This window comes from Ischnura elegans, chromosome 5 (genome assembly GCF_921293095.1).
Source record: "Ischnura elegans chromosome 5, ioIscEleg1.1, whole genome shotgun sequence".
Lineage (NCBI taxonomy): Eukaryota > Metazoa > Arthropoda > Insecta > Odonata > Coenagrionidae > Ischnura > Ischnura elegans.
This window is the reverse complement of record NC_060250.1, coordinates 95,260,797-95,278,344: the sequence shown is the minus strand read 5'-3', so window position 1 is coordinate 95,278,344 and position 17,548 is coordinate 95,260,797. Positions and strand designations below refer to the sequence as shown.

General features: G+C 38.8%; 2 protein-coding genes across 5 annotated transcripts in view; both read right to left on the bottom strand.

Moving 5' to 3' along the window:
* The window catches only part of LOC124159287 (KH domain-containing protein akap-1), a 90,552-nt gene extending 82,476 nt beyond the window's left edge, over nt 1–8,076 (bottom strand). The window contains exon 1 of one of the 2 annotated variants that reach the window (XM_046534999.1): nt 7,906–8,076. The gene's annotated coding sequence lies outside the window, so the exon portion shown is untranslated. Of the gene's footprint in view, nt 1–7,463; nt 7,640–7,905 lie in introns of those variants that run through there. The other variant, XM_046535001.1, reaches the window with a different exon arrangement.
* Nucleotides 8,077–8,227: 151 nt separating this feature from the next.
* Nucleotides 8,228–17,466, bottom strand: LOC124159280 (RNA-binding protein cabeza-like). Of its 3 annotated transcripts, none has more exons than XM_046534981.1 (11): nt 17,363–17,466; nt 16,700–16,915; nt 16,242–16,478; nt 16,010–16,115; nt 14,802–14,830; nt 12,246–12,391; nt 12,032–12,161; nt 10,558–10,761; nt 10,244–10,375; nt 9,986–10,166; nt 8,228–8,427 (listed from the first exon to the last, which is right to left on the bottom strand). In XM_046534981.1, exons 1-11 carry the CDS (start codon nt 17,373–17,375, stop codon nt 8,394–8,396), a joined length of 1,428 nt encoding a protein of 475 aa, XP_046390937.1. In that variant the 5' UTR covers nt 17,376–17,466; the 3' UTR covers nt 8,228–8,393. The 3 variants fall into 3 exon arrangements, with proteins under 3 accessions (XP_046390937.1, XP_046390938.1, XP_046390940.1); XM_046534982.1 differs by having other exon boundaries at nt 10,259–10,375; XM_046534984.1 differs by lacking the exon at nt 16,242–16,478.
* Between the last annotated feature and the right edge of the window lie 82 nt (nt 17,467–17,548).

The window sequence follows — 17,548 nt, the reverse complement described above, 5'->3', positions numbered from 1 at the left end:
AATTAAAAGTTTCGATAAACTTATTTATAAATAAAGGCTACTGCAAAGAGCTTTAAGAAGCATTGTCTCCTTTACTTAAGACCTTTAGGCACAAAAATCAAAAGATGACGAGAAGAAAATTCTTCATCAGAGCGATTGTGAAATATTTTAGAATACTTCTTAGAGGCCTAAATTTGAAGGGCAACAATGCATTACTAAGAGTTTATCCAGTTCAAGCATACATTCGGAGAACACCCACCTCTACAATATTATTTTTTGAAGTTGCATCATTACAATAAATCAATCAATAAACATTAAATACATCAGCAATAAATGCAATTAAATAAATTCCTTCCATGTACGTTACAAAATTTTTTTCAATCATAAAATCACCAAGGATAAATTTTGCCGGTTAGGATTGAGAGCACTAGCAGCATGTTACAAAACGCATGTACCCATCCTCCAATCCCTCTCCCCAACATAAATTTTCAGACACCACAAAAAAATCAATGGCAGTTCGCACATAAGTGCCGTCAAAGGACTGATTATTTAATCTACTATGATACCTGACTATTTACTTTTTGAAATGAAAATACACAACCTTGGTAACTTTTCACTTTTTTCCAGTGAAAAGTTACCAAGGTTGTGTATTTTCATTTCAACATGGATTTTCACAAAGTAAAAGCCGAATCAATCGAATTAATTTAATTTTATTGAGCCTCATATTCCTTGCTGTCAAAGCTTAACAATTCACACCTATTGCTAAAAATCATATGATTTATTTACACAAGTTCAAAATCCAGAGTTGGATATTGAAAATCAACTATTTGTTCTGTACCCCATCCGGAGGCACAAACCCAATGGATTACCACAATGACCATAGAAATGGCTCATACAGGAGACCAGGTTCAAACTCCAGTCAGGAGGTAATCTAATGGTGTTAAGACTCCAAAGTGAATTCCCCAGGGAGAGAACTTCAACAGAGAAATACATCCAACAGATGTGACAATATGACATACAAGTCACCCTAGTGGTGTAATGAGAAGATATTAACAAAAGTTGCACCAATCAACTATTCTAACCTAAAACAGCTTATAAATGTATGGTCTCTGCATAAAAATCCAACTGATTGTGATTCCATCATATAACTTATTAGTTCCTCACACGTTTTCTTTAAGTTAGTACAATTGTTAAATATAAAAAAATCCAGTAATCCTTTTGTAACAATTTTATTTTTACCATAAGCCCACACTTTAAACCACCTATCCAAATATTTTCCGTTATTATTTAATCAGTCACTTAATGAATCAAGAAACAAGCTTTTGTTAACCATTGTTGTAGAAAATTGTAACCTGAGTCGACAGCCACTGTAAAATGTTAGGGACACAAAAAAGGCAAAACTTTCCTTTAAGTTAGGAAGGCAAAGAAATGAAATGCAGAAGCTGTGATCGGGAGTATAAAGAGAGAATAAAAGGAACTTGTGGAAAAAGAATGCGGGAGATTGATAGTACAAAGAATGTAGAGGAAAAGTGGGATGATATTAAAACTGGAATAGTCTAAGCGGCTGAGGAGTCAATTAACTACATTGATAGTAGAAGGATAAAGAAGCCATGGATAACGGAGGATATAATAAAAGAAATGGAGAAGAGGAAAAAGTGGAAGAACGTGAACACAGAGCAGGGCAACAGAAAGTACAGGTAAGAAATAACCAATTACGGCGTGAAACTAAGAGAGCAAGGGAGGCTTGGTGGAAAAGACAGTGTGAGGAAATGGAAAAGTTTCAGAAGGAAGGAGGGGTATGTGAGATATATGCCAAAGTTAAGTCACTATCGCGTGGCTAAAGAGGGCAAGCCATGCCTAAAATTAAGGCTAAAGATGGAAGGATACTAACATAGCGAGAAGAGGTACAGAGTAGATGGAAGGAATACGTGGAGGATCTGTATGAAGGAAGGAACAGGCCGGAGAGATTGACTATAGAGGAGGAAAGTGAAGTGGAGGAGGATAATCTTGGGCCGGGGACCTTATATTCGGAAATCGAGAGAGCCCTTCATGATATGAAGGCTAGGAAACCAGTGCGCGTGGACAATATCCCTTGTGAGCAGCTGAAGAATCTAGGGAGGGATAGTAAGAAAAGGTTTTTCGAGCTAGTTCACAGTATCTATAAGGAGGGATGCTGGTCAGAGTATTTCGTGAAGACGAGAAGGTTACAATTCCACCACCGAAAAGGGAGAAAGCTGTGGAATGCGTAGATTATAGGACTATTAGCCTAATATCGAATGCAGTGAAAGTGGTTCTGAGGATATGGAACAGAAGAATGGAGGTGAGGGCAAACGAGTATTTGGGCGATGATCAGTTTGGTTTTAGAAAAGAGAAGTCAACTCGTGATGGAATAGCGATAATGAGGTCCCTGGTTGAGGGGAACCTAGAATGTGACCAGGACGTGTATGCCTGATTCGTGGATTTTTTAAAGCATTGGATAGAGTGAACTGGTTAAAGTTAATGGATATTCTCAAGAAATAGGTAAAGACTGGAGGGGTACGCAACTGATTCATTATCTGTTTATGGCGCCGACTGTGCAAGTGAGGGTAGCCAACGAAGAATCTGCGTGGGCAAGCATTGGCCAAGGTTTGAGGCAGGGATGTCCTCATTCACTGCTGCTTTTTAATGCGTACGCTGAGGAGATGGTAAGGGAAACCTGGGATGAGTTGGAAGCTGGAGCAAAATTGGGAGGAATGATATTTAAATCAGTGAGGTTTGCGGATGATGAGGCGTTGATTAGCCAGTCAACGAGGGGGCTTCAGGCTCCAGTGGATGCATAAAACGAGCGTTGCAAGGAGTAAGGTTTGGATTAATCACAAGAAGACCAAGGTTATGCATTTTCATAAAGCATCGCGAGCGAGTAATGGGAGACTAAAGATAAAGGTGGGTGGGGAAAAACTTGAGCAGGTAGAGCAATTCAACTATTTAGGCAGCACATAAGAGGATAATGGATACAGTAGTAAGGACATCAGGAAGAGAATTGCTTTAGCAAAGGAGGCGTCCATGAACAGGAGCTTCTGAGAGGATCATTATGTAAGATTTAAAGGAAAAGGTTAGTGAGGAGTCTGATCTGAAGTGTACCGCTTTACGGTGCAGAAGTGTGGACACACAAAATAGAGGAGGAGAGATCATTGGCTGCATTCCAGATGTGGGTGTAGCGAACAATAGAGAGGGTGAAGTGGACGGAAAGGAGGAGAAACAATGAAGTGCTGGACATGGTGAGTGAGGAGAGGCATCTTTTAGATGAGATACGAAGAAGACAGAAGGTATGGATGGAGCGAGTACTTAGCAGAGAGGGGATGTTGAAAACAGTGTTAGAGGGTAGAATGTTAGGTAAACAAGGGAGAGGAAGGAAAAGAAAATGAATTTTAGATAGAATGAAAGGGAGTAGGCCTTGTTGTGAATTGAAGAGGGAAGTGCTTGATGGAAAGGGAGGCTCTCAAAATTCTTCCCGAGTACTCCATGTAAACCTACCTAAATCCATAGGATACTTAAATAAATAAATAATTGAGTGGGCATTCATTTGAATGGGAAGTAATTTTGATGGTAACTTGTAAATTGCTTAATTCATAATAATCTAACCGGAGTCATTACACAGTGTAGTGATTTCAACACACTACAGTATCAGAGACCTGGTCATCATAATTATCAATATTTGAAAAAGATACAGGCATCGCACAGTAAAGGTGTATATGGTGCATGGTGTGAAGGAAAGGCAGAGAGACTACCTTTCAATGATGCCACAAAGCCAAGGTCCCGAAGCGCTGGAATACTTTTACATAGTAATGTATGTGGTCCAATCTGAACAGCAACAAAAAAAGGTGAGAGAAACTTTCAAAATCAAGTTGATGATATTTCTCACTTTACCGCAAGATACTTATTGAAGACTAAAAATAAGGCAAATAAAATTTGACAGCTTACATTCACAAAAAAGAAGCAGACAGATTCAAGTACGAGATGCTGTAACAGAGGAGGGTTTACCTCCAATGAACTAAGAAACTTATGCAAGCAGAAGGGAATATGTTAACAGCTGTCTTTTCCCCACACTAGCCAACAAAACAGTGTCAGTGAAAGAGCCAACAAGACATTGCTTAACATAGTTTGTACCATATTTGCAGCTATGAATTTTCCCAGGAACTTGTGGGGAGAAGCAACAAGATGTGCAGCCCACCAACTGAACAGAAGACCAACCTCAGCCAGATATTCCAAGTAAGGTATTTAATGGAGAAGTTGATTTGTCAAAACTAAGAGCATTTGGATGCAGAGATGGGCATAATACTACCCAAATCAGGTGAAAAATTAGAAGCATGAGCAAGAGAGCCGAGGATGGTGGGTAATAGTAATTTTGGATATTGAGTATGGGACCCAAACACTGATGAAATTTATGTATCACGCGATTTGCGATTTCATGAATCAAACTTTATGTTCAGGAAAGATGACCGTAAACAAGATGTTGAAGCAGAGACAGAAGAGAAAAATGAGGAAGCTGACCATAAGCAAGACAAAACAGGCAAAGAAGACAAGAAAAAAATGGGTGAAGTCGATGCAGGTAAGAGAAGAAACCAGAGAGAAAAAAGAATGCCCGCAAAATATGAAGATCATGAAATTTATACTGTTTTTTCCTCAGCATGGATGATCCACAGAACTATGAAGAGGCAATTAAATATGATTGGAAAGAAGCCATCAAGAATAACATTAGAGCTCATGAAAACGTGGCACATGAACACCAGCTGTTTTAGCAGAGAGTAAGTTGGCCATCCACGCTCACTGGGTTTCCATAACGAAAAAGATGGTTGGAAAAGGCTAAGTTAGTAGCAAAAATGTACCAAGAAGAGACTCTACAGTGTCTATTCTCCAGCTGTAAGAATGACTACAATAGGGTGATGCTGTCAAAGGCCCTTCAAAATAACTGGCACATCAGGCAACTTGACATACCTACAGCCTTTTAAAATGGGAACATAACGATTTTTACATTAAAATCCCTCAGTGTGTTAGTGTATGTATTGGGAATTTACGGAAAATGGTAGGATGTTTTTCCTTATAGGAAAATCTTTCCTTTCTGTAGAAACATTAAATTATGGATTCGCTAATAGTGGGCCATGGTCGCTTCTACAGTGGCGAGGGTTTCCCCGTCCCATCCTTCCTACCCTATCCTTTCCGTGGAGGTATCGCCGGGCTCTCATTGTGGCGATGCCTCCCATCCTTTTTCCTTCCTGTCCTTCCCCTCTCGAGATGGCGTGGGCGAAGTCTCAGACTTGGTTCCTGGCCCTCGAGAGTGTACCCTATAAAGGCCCGCCCTGGGTTCCCGAATCCACTGTATGTATTGGGAATGCACTCATGCTGAAGAAAGCTTTATGCAGTCTGTGTGAGGCACCAAGGAAATGGAATGAAAGGTTTGATAATTTACAGAGAACTATGGACTAAAATGTTCAGGTAATCACTTTGGTTTTCATATTGGCCACTAAGTATGGTTATTAATTTGGGTGGATGATATTTTAGTGACTATTGACAATTGTGGACCTAATTTAATTACACAGCCCCTTCGGAGAATTTAATGCTAGACACTTGGGAGAATTGAAACATTTTCTAGGAATTGACAGTATGCTAAGTGAAGGTATAATCCAAATTTTCCTAAATGCCTACATTGAAAATTTTTTAAACCTCTTCCCATATTACACAAATTTGTAAATGTCTTGGCTAACATATTCATAGGTTTTCCATGAAATGGAGGACCTATGAATAGAAATGACAGAATGACAGATATGAAAGGAAAATACTTTAAGGCTTGTTTACACAATATATTAACCAGTATGAGTGAATTTCTGAGTGCATGAACAATTTCGGTGGAATGGAACATGTACATCTGCATGAATCAAAGTAGAACAGGTTCAACTTACTGTTCATATATTCATACAAGTTGGGTGGTAACTCAGTGCATTTTGGCATTCATTCATTTATACATTAACTCCCACAAGTGAATGTATTGTGTAGACAAACCATTATGAACTGAAAGATAGTAGCAATAGTTTAATAGTGACTGCTTTAAATATAACACTAAGCGATAGAATATTCTCCTATGCTATATATTTTATGACTTTTAATTCTGAGCTAAAACAATGTTTAAAGAATATAGGACCTAAATTTCAACGCTTCAATGTTTTCAAGTTGGTAGACGAATACTTCAAGTGTGTGAGTTTATAAAAAATGAAAAACACGGTAAATAATTCAAAAGTTAACTTAACTCGAAAGACAATCCTTAATTTGCATTTACAATTTTCCTATGAAAACAGGATGATATACAATGGACACCGATAGTGGAAAAAATGTATAAGTGGTACAGTCCCAAGAATAAGTAATTTAACTATCAACCAAAATAACAATCGTAACAGGAGCATTTATCAGGAATCAACTGCAGTTGAGATAAAAGCGGTATGAAAACTGATTTAAAGAGTCATGATCATTCGTGGTAACGATCAAACATACTCAATGGGGACGGAAAGAAGAATTCAAGATTTAACAACCGTCCCATTATATTATTACAAATAATCTCCGCACGAAAACACTAATTGTATATCATAAAATTAACTTTGAACCATATTGCATAGCCCATATCAACTACGTCATGGAGCTGAAAAACAAACCCTCATTACCAAACACCATAGCCATAACTTAGTGACCAAAAACATCAAAATTCCGCACTTTAACGCCGAAAGAAAAGAAAATATCCATTTAGAAGTCGCAAAAGTCCAACAAAACTAACCAGCATAAGACAAATCAATAGTATTGTCTCAACCCGTCTTCTAACGGTAGGCCGGTAAGCCATGTGAGCCAATAAGAAAAAAAGAACACGATGTCAAATCACAATGGCATACGAAATTTGAAAAAGAGAAAATAACAAATCCAAATTCTTAACATAAAAATATGTCAAAGAAACTCTAACTCACAACTAATGCACTTAAGAGAGTAAACATTGAAATATAAATAGTAGGAAAGCCGTAATTGAGAGAATTCTAATGGAATTTAACGAGCTTATGAAAGCAGCTTTTCGGGAGATAACCATTGATTAAATGTTGACAAAACCCAATGCTACCCCTTATTGAGTCCATAAGCCCAAACAACTAGACAAACCTAGCTCACAACGCCCTGCGCTCCAAGTGATGGGATTCATTTACGTGCAAGTGGTCGAAATCACAATGAATACAGATAATTAGTGGCTTTCTGAGAACAATAGTACATAATTATAGTAAGACTCAAGTTTTTCAAAGGGATGATGATATGCTCGAACTACTAAAGCGGTTCAGTCAACCTACGGACACAACATCGAAAGAGGTCAAGATCCGGCTACAACGAAGACATGCACGCCAACAACGTTCAAGGATATTCATATTGAGCGGCTTAGCATTGATAATGATCAATCTACTAAATGTATATATATTTATATTCACCTTGTACCAAAACTCGGGCACTTATTACTCAATCTCGGTAAACTCCTTGTTTTCAAACCCGGCGTTGTCCGAAATAGCATAAGTAAACACATGGCTCCTCGAAGCTTCAATGAATACTGCAGATGTGCAAAGCAATCCCGTCAAGAACAAACTAACACTGACGAAGTTGCCAGAGGAAATAACACCACTTCAGACGAAACCAGAAATACGCCTCATAGGCTGATCGCATTCCGCCCCATGATCTGACATATGACATGTCCATCCAGAAAACCGGTACGACAAAGCGAAAATAAATAGAATAAGCTTCAAAATGGGCTATTTTCTTCTTGTACAGGAAATAATACAACGCCTGACAAACCCACTAAGACAAATGTGTGGAAACATCACCTTCCACATGCAAAGGCGAAAACATTAATTTGCGTAGCAAAACTGTAATACTCACGGTCTTAAAGTCTGCCAAGATGAAGAGAACGCGGGACTCTAATTACCTCCAAAAGTGCGACTGGATAAATATCTGCCACACACAAAGCAATACTTATTCAAAGGTTCAGAGCGAAATTCACCACGTGTTATCCCCTTTCGAACCGTTAGGGCACTATGGGTAACTCGCCATGGATTTTCATCGATTGGGGCGACTGTCAACTGACACAGGTGGCGCTACCATCGCGGTTGCGAACATGGTATCTCCTGTGACTCTCAAAATACGCCGATGAATCAATAGGCAGGGGATTCGTAGGTACCAGTTATTTATAAATGATCCAATCTTTAACATAGACATTTTTATTTTCACATAATACAATATTAAAAGAAAGGTATTTCATTATGTCCTCCACAATCAAATACAAAAAATGATGAATCGCACAGAACATGAATATATGACACTTAGCACACTCAACTTAAGAGTGGAAAAGTTTAAAAGTTCCCGGGCCTCTAGTACGGCTTGGATCTGTCCTTGCCGCGGTCACTGAAATTAAAAAAAAGAAGAATTCAGTATTGAAAGTCACAGTAATCCATAACCAAGACCTGATAGCCAATGTGTGCTCAAAATGTGGCTCCTCCTAAGGCCTGTTTACATGGTACATAAACCCATATGAGTTAATGTCTAATTGTAAGAATTCTAGAATGGACATGAAAATGCAGTCTGTAGCCACCCAACTTGTGCAAACACATGCACGGAAAATAGAACCTATTCTAATTTGGTTCATACATTCACACATGTTCCGTTCCAGTTCACAAAAATCACCTGTACAGGTTAATGTATCGTGTAAACAGGCCTTTACACCCTGTAGCTACACCATTCAAAATCTACAGCAATGCTAAGCTCATTCCAAACCCTATCAATTGATACTACTCTTAGAACAAAAAATGAAGTTACATTAAGGAATCTTACATTGTGTTGAAGTTTGCAATTACCTACTAATATGCCAGTATTTATTTTCATCCAAACCACCAAAGCGCACCATTATCTTTCCCATTACAACCACAATTAACATTTGAGCTGGGGTAGCTTGACAACAAACCATGTACTCAGTGGCAGAAATATTTGCCAAGAAGGGAAAGAGCCTTTAACTGCCAAGAGGATCTAAGCCGGTGGAAGACTAGTAATCCCTTATCCCTGGGCCCATGAGGAGACACCACCCACCAAGGGATGGATAAATGGAATTTTGAATAATAAGGGGAAGCCTTTTCATAAGCTTAGTATAAACCAAGACAAATACTGTATTGCACTCAAGTAAATGGAATTCAACCCCTAGATTCAACTGAGAGAATAGTTTCAGTAAGGAAGGAGTTGTTCCCAATTGTTCCATTTGAGAAAGGAAGAGCTCCCGGTAGAACAGTCTATGACAGTTTATGATAGTAATAAAAGATAATACGTAGTAATACACAGCCTGATAAGGCTAAGGTATCACAGGCAAAATTTATCTCCAGAAAATTAATTAATTCGAATATACTATTCAATTCTGAAGTAAACACTTATTAATACGGGGATGAAAGCTTCTCGGGTTTCATCCACGCTATTCACCGGGAAAAGCTCAGATTCTTCATCACTTATTAATACAATATTCCAAGGACAAACAAATCATCACTCCTCGATATAAAATAATTTCAACAATTTTAAATTAATCTCAATAGCTTGCTTTTTCTATTGTCACTTATTTACACAAAATCATGTTCAACATTGCAAGATGTTACCTATGATAGAACTCTTCAGTTATTACTTTTTCAGATTATTTAAGGCATTAATCATGGTAAAATATGCATTCCACCTTCATTTTAAGAAATCAACAATCTCTGCATTTCAAACCCTCATAGTTTGAAAACGAAAAACTAATACATTGGCCCATTTTATGAAATAAATGCTCTTAGTCTAGTGAAACCACTCTTTTTCGGTGAAAACACGAGTGCACGCTGAAGAAAACAAGCATTAAATAACAGTGCACAGGAAGGGCACCAAAAGGTAGCAAGCTAATTTAGTATGAATAGGAAACAAAATAGTCCCACATGAACCTCATCAAACTTACCCGCCCCCCCTCATTGGTCCACCACCACGTCCCCGCCCCCCACGATCACCCCCAGGGCCACCTCTTGAAAACCCTCTGCCACCTCTGTCACCTCCAGGTCCACCCCGACCTCCCCTCATACCACCCCCTCTGTCCATTCCACCGGGACCACCTCGTCCACCCCTGCCACCTCTCATGCCACCTGTAACAAAGTGAATGGAACAATGAAAATCGCATACAAGAACACAATCACATTTAAAATGAAAATTTTGATTATACCATCAAATGAACTACCTCCGCCAACTCCCTCAGGCCGCATGATTCCACAGCGATTGCACTGGGTCCTCCAAGCAAAATTTGTGTTCCCACACTCTCCATTTGGACACTTCCAATCCCCATCACGACCAAATCCTGATCCAACAAAAATAAAGCCAGAAGTTAATTACACAACAATAACCTCTTCCCTTCTGTATAATTCATAAGAATAATTGATAGTTGCCACTGACATCGTGCCCATAACATTCAATCATTTATTTAATAACTATAAATCAAAATGTCTTATTTCAGAGAAGAAAAAAAGTAACTGCACTAACCTCCTCCTCCTCCACCGCCGCCTCCACCTCCACCACCTCCGCCGCCCATTCCCATGCCACCGCCCCCACGGCCACCTCCCATCCCACCTCCACCACCACCTCCTCCTCTCATTCCACCCCCACGACCACCTCCCCGTCCAGCACCAAAGCTATTCTTCTGAGTGGCCAATTGGACCTTGATGATAGATCCTTGGAAATCCTTGCCTGCAAAGAAGACGGCAATATTCATTTGAATAAAAGCAAGCCTGTTGAACAGCAACATAAAAACTATTTCAACATAAATCAAAACATAACTTTGAGTTTATTTGAGGACCTTAATTCTCAGAATTCCTTAAAATATAACCCATAATGCAGTGAATAATATTATTCCAAAGCCGTACTTGGTAGGAAAAAAAAATTGGTTTGCAGAATATTTGCAGTTGTCTTCACCTGCTCCCGTCTTTTTACACATCTCCCTGTTGTATCCAACGACAATTATTCTGTTAGTCTTATAATACTTATTGAAAACTGCCACATTATTAGGTGAAGTAATGTAGACAGGATTCAACTTGCCAAGGCGTGGCTCCACCACTGAGCTGATGGAAGAATGACATTAGTGCTAGAACTCTCTTTAAATATGTTATCTATATCACTTATTAAAAAGTACAACCCTGAGTTAGAAAGAAAATGCTGTACAACAAAGACCTATATCCACATAAGGGTTTGGTGAATTTACTTATCTCCCCCCAAGACATCCTTCAGTGTATGTGCTTCACCAGCTGACCATTCATCCCTTTCCCTTACTCGTCTTTCAACACCTTCCTTAGAAGCTTCCTCCCTAAATGCACCCAACCCACGGCAAAAGATGCAAAGCATTCACCCTTGATTTATAGAGTGTAAACAAGTCAAGTTTGAAAGGGTGAAACTGAAAAACTATTGAAGGTCTTTGAAAAATTAACTGGGCTATTAACATACTCTGGAGACTGGGTGAAATTTAAGTTTCATGAGAATACATGTGAGTGTGGCAAAACATTTTTTTTGGGGGTTAATTTGGTTGGGAATGACCTTATTACAACGGCATTCAAAATCTGTCTGAATCCAAAACCTGACACTGCCCACGTTACAATAGTATGGAATTCTTTGAGCTAACTGTACAGCTCTACTGTACAACTACTTTGCTTACAAGTAAGATAATCTTGTATCATGAAGCATCTCAGAACAATAACCAACGTGAAAAATACCATGGCAAAAAGAAAAATTAGCTGTCGCGATTGCAGGCAAATACGGCAAAGTAACTTATGAACATATTTTGAATCAGTAATTGATTTAGTCTCATCTAATAAATGGCAATACACTGGCAAAATATGCTTGCATATTTTATAACTTCGTACCACTCCACCTCATGATGCAGGATACTTCTAAATTTACTAAAGCAAGTCTAAACACAGATGGCAGAATAATACCATTCTAAAACTGTAGCTGAGAGTACACCTACCATCAAACCACTCAATGGCGGATCGAGCAGAATGAGGATCTTCATATGTGACAGTAGCTTCACCTTTTGGTTTACCCGTGGCCTTATCTCTGTACATCCACACTTTCAGTTTTCCAGTCCTCTTGTCCATCTGGAAATAGAATATTTTTTCCATGAAAAGGGCTATCACCAAAGACCATTGAATGTTAATATCAGCTTAAGAGTTAGAACTAACCTTTATACGTCCAAGTGATCCAAAATGCTCTTGAACAGCTTCTTCCGTCACTTTGGTTGGCATTCCAGAGACAAATATAGTGTCCTCCAAAGTGATAAGGTCATCACGGCCCCCACCTCCGCCGCCACCACCACCTCCATAGCCTCCTGGATGAGTAAAACAGTGGTCAGAACAGAAAACATACAAAGTCAAAACCTTAACACACCATGCATTAAATTTAAGTTGAAGCTATTCCCAAAACAGTATGAAGATCAATGGTAACAATTATCTAACCAAATTGATCCTACCAGTTGCCTTCTTCCAATTCAGGAAATTTAAGCTAATGTAAACAGGGTCAAACAAAAGAAGTCCAAGAGGGATTTCAATACACACAACAGTTACACCTTCTATCAAATACCTATGAGACCTTACTTGAAACCTTATCATCACCAAATTCTAACAAAATGCAACATTACTGGTCACACTGACAACGACTCAACACTTATGAGCATCCAACTTTTTAAGATGACCTGGACAACTTAACCACTCAGTAGTATAAGTGTTACATTTAAAAGGGAATTTCACGGCAGTGAAGACGTTGACATCCTGATGAGTTTTTATCAAAATACCACTGCCATTTCAACGCAATAGATAATTGCTCAACAGAAGCAATGAATAAATGTCGAAGTACATGTGCACTAAAATTCTATAATTGTCTGGCGGTACTACTGTGCATACTCAAAACCATACGACAACAGACCTTTTCAAAAAACTAAGACCTTGACAGAATGAAGAGCTTATTATTAATAACCCGTTTAAATGTTAAACCCACCACATTTTCACACCAAGGTATGATACCAACTAACACTCACTTTTTCAATCTTGATTAAGTTCTGAAGAGGATTCCATGTGCAAACACACTAAGCCTATTTACCACTCTTTTACAACTTGAGAATATGATTTTCTCTCTTGCAAAAAGGAACATAAGCCTTAAATAATATATGCGTCAACCAATATGGCATAGAGAATGAAAACTTTCTGAGTTAAGAATACGATATTTTATCAACCTGAGTAAGGCATGCTAATCACTCTGTGATAACCTTCTCCTTTACAAGATGAGAACCAAACTGCAGGTCAAGCAGTTATTAAAATCTCAAACAATACCAAACCACTTTACACAAAAATGACCTTTATTCATCTATAGAGTATATGTTCTCACATTTATTAAAATTACCTAAAAATAATACAATATAATCTGCTGAAAACCCTCTAGGACTTCTACCCCTATTTGGCAATAAATAAGCATGGGAATAACATATATTGACTAATACAATTAAGCAAAATGATGAACTGAGTGCCAAAATTGTGCAAAGGAATTGCACAGAATATATCCTTCAAATGAAGGAACAATAGTTTTAATTGCAATAAAATTCTGTGAATAACACAGAAGATTTTCAACTTTGTGGCTATAAGCTACCACCATGCAAAGGACGAAGTTCTACCAATTATATTATTAACAACATGGCAACTAGTTTCCACCAAAAGACCACCCCACCTTTCCAAAGTACCTACTGATCTAAGTTTTTATTTCAAACCCATAGAAAAGTTTTCAAGTGGCATTCCAATACAAAAGCCGTAGAAACGCAGACAGCAATTTAAACCTTTGCATTAACCCCATGTCATTCACGACTCCTTGGCAATTCTATACTTTTAAAACCCTTAATAAAAATAAAATTTTTAGATGGGATAACCAGTACTATTTCTTTAAATATGACTACCATACTAAAACCTTGAAAGAAGCAGAATTGATAAAGGGATGACCAGTACCTTTTCTGAAAGCAAGATTACCACATAAGTCTGACTTGCGCCCATACACAGTATGAGAAGTACTTGATATACATGACCATCTCATGAAAACCATGGGCATTAATCACAATCGATTGATCAAAAGTGAACACCAATGACTCAAAGTGAAAACCAACCTTCTTTACCTTCACTTAGTTTAATGAAAAATGTACCTTACTTGGGAAGAAATGATGCTCATTTTCTGCTTAAATGATACATGGCTAATGCTTATCTGATATGAACCATCGGAACGACCCACACACAGGGAACTAACTTATGCCAATGAACATGGGGTTGATTTGGGTTCACTGAAACTGGACTGAAGTCATTGCGATGTAGAATGAATGAAAAATACATTTAGAATGGGCTGTTGGTGGCACTGAGAAAGATTGCACGCACAAATACTCTTATATTCAACCAGGTTTGAACCACCTGAAGTGACATGCGTGAAAGGGCTGCTGAAGCAAAACATTGAAGTTCCAATGACTAGAGGATTAAAAAGCAAAAAGAAAGTGAATTCTCAACAACAGCATAATGAAAAATCCCTATTCACAGATATGTTAGCGAAAGTAGCATACTCAACCTAAATTACTGCTTACTTAACCAGTGCTCTACTCACAACTTAACACATAAGGTGTCACGTTGATCTTAAAATAAAACAGCCCTTTCATGCAAGATATAAATCAAAAGAAACAGAAAACTGCACTGAGACGGATATCCCAGTGCATTTACCTTTGTTATAAACACCCCTGCTGCCACTGCTAAAACAGAAGCAAAAACACTCAATGAGTAACTTGGGTAGCTTGCTCGCTCCCCCTCAATCCCCGCCTCCGATGCCAAGTGAAGCTTCCTGTGACGTTGCTTGCTTCACCATACTCATTCCCCCCCAGCCCTCTCGCCACACTCCCACCCGCCTCCTAAGAGAGCACTGGTGGGAGTGGATAGAGGGAAACAACCAAACCAGGCACACTGCAGCCAAAGACACCTGCTGCGGTCAAATTTCTCCCAAAAATTGTTATATTAACAGTCGAGGGTCAGAACAAGAGGTAGGGTGTCAACAAAAAACACAAGATAAATGAGCATGTAGTATGAATGAATCTCTGAATTTTAAGGTCATGAAGTAATAACAGGAAATATTACTTCACAAAAAATAATTTATTAAACACAACCCCACCTCCAGTACACACGTCAGTCAGTCCAGTCACGTGTCTGCTTGATGGCATTACAATCAACTGAGTCAGAAGTCACGCATTTCACCTCAAGAGTACTTGAGTGCCACTTTCTTATGCCAACCCATACTCATTTACGCTCCAAATAACAGTTATGGAGCTAAACCCAAAGCTAAAGCGCATACCCAACCACAGATCACTCAAATATGTGACCATTCAATACACCCATACTTTGAACTGCGATGAATATTTACCAGTATCAGTTGATTACCAGACACACCATCATATAGCCATATATATATAAGTTTCACCTCACTTTACAACCACATTTGAACCCTTTACTATGACTGATTCTTACACAAATCCCATACCAACCAACTTTTTTGTGGTTTATTTATCCACTACATTAAAAAATCTTCCTTAGTTAGCCAGCAGGAACACTTTTGTCTCATGTCACAGATAATAAAAAGAAATATTTACAAAACCTGTTGAAGAGATTTAAAAGAACACCGCTTCATTAATGGCAACACGTAAAAGCCAATGCATTATTATTTGCAGAGATGACTCTTAAGAGAGATGATGAACAAGGGCAAATAGTGAAATTACTTTTTTCAACTGAACTGATAGTTTTTTTTAATTAACGGAATTTCTTTATAATGAGTATTAAAGTTTAACTTCAAAGTCATTCTTGATTCCCAAGGATTTGGACTTTAATAAAAAAAGCCGACTCAAAGACAGATAGTGGGGGCCTGGAGTAGTTGAAATGCTTACTTATAGCCACCACCACCACCGCTGCCGCCTCCTGCTCCTCCTCCACTTCCACCTCGGCCTCCACCACTGGAATTACCACCACCATAATTACTTGATGGAGGTGGAGCTGGAAAATGAAAGACAGACTATTAGCAGAAGATTTCAAACCCCCAAAAATGATTAATAACACACACTGAAGATTCCTTGAAACCAATGGAATGAATGAAAGAATGATCACTATTTAAGAGCTCACCCCCGTAACCCTGATTGCCATATCCTCCTCCTTGCTGGCCATATCCAGTCTGCTGCTGTCCATACGTGGGAGCTGCTGGCTGTTGGGGTTGCTGCTGCTGTTGCTGTCCATATCCAGAATACTGATTACTACTATTATGATCATAAGAAGGGGCAGCTTGGTATCCCTGCTGGCCATACCCTCCCTGAGCCTGGTTAGAGCCGTAACTGCTTTGGTCATAAGGCGGGTAACTACTCCCTACAAAATCAAATAAAATATTTTGGATGATCAATGAGAATGGCCTTCAAAACGAACTATAAAATTGCTATTAATAAGGGCGCAAATTAAAGCATTCGTAATTGACGGGAGGTTTATCCCCAGTAATTACAACCCTATAATGATCTTCAAAGGTTTCAAGGACTTCATCACGCGCAAATTCCGGAAATGAATTCACATTTCACAGCCAGCATTAAACCAACCTTGATTATACGTCGTCTGATCCGTGGACGTGTAATTTGTATAACCCTGCTGGGTTTGTCCCCAAGAACTTTGCTGGCCATAGCCTCCACTTTGATCGTATCCTGTGGCAGGATATGTTGGTTGCGTCGCAGCCGGTGCTCCGGATGCGGGAGCTGGCTGAGAATATCCTGGGTAGCTGCCGTAAGAGGCAGCCCCCGTGTTATAACTGCTGTATTCTGAAAAAAATAAATGGAGGGTTAATTTTTAAAGCAATATAAACTTAAATATAATGGAATGAAGAGAGATCAGATTTGCGATCCTCAATGGTGCTCCTAAGCCCAATGGCACCTAGGTGTCGGGCGCCTCGAAATCATCATTTGACAAGAAGTCAGAAGAATATCATATAATTTTAATCCACAATAACTAATAATCATTACCTAAGACCGTTATAAATAAAAATCTTTCTGAAAAATCGCGTACGTAAGCTTACATCCTTAATTGAGTTAGGAACTCATCAAGCCGAACTCTGACATTAGAAGAGACTAATCATCAGCCAAAAAAATAGTTATAATCCCAAAATTATATACTTAACATAAAGATTACATATCTAAGATTAATTGAGGTTGACCTTCATGAGAACAAACACTTGGATCCCGAATAATTTAAGAGGATTCAATACTTACGACTATCTGCCATTGCTGCTATGGCGTCCTTCCACGAAGAAGAGCGTCTCCGGAAATGAGCGAAGGTGAAGCGTGGGCTCAACAGCGAAGCGACCGGAAGTAGCGGAACTGAACTGAACTACCAAATTAGTGGCGGGCATAATAAAAAATATTGTGAAAGTTTATGTCTTCGCCTCTTTAAATATG

Excerpts from the sequence above, each read along its gene's own strand:
- LOC124159280 (XM_046534981.1), bottom strand. Across the intron at positions 16,116-16,241 it reads TGGCAATCAGGGTTACGGGG|CTCCACCTCCATCAAGTAAT; the intron begins GTGAGCTCTTAA and ends TTCATTTTCCAG. Across the intron at positions 12,392-14,801 it reads CAGGGGTGTTTATAACAAAG|GAGGCTATGGAGGTGGTGGT; the intron begins GTAAATGCACTG and ends TTACTCATCCAG.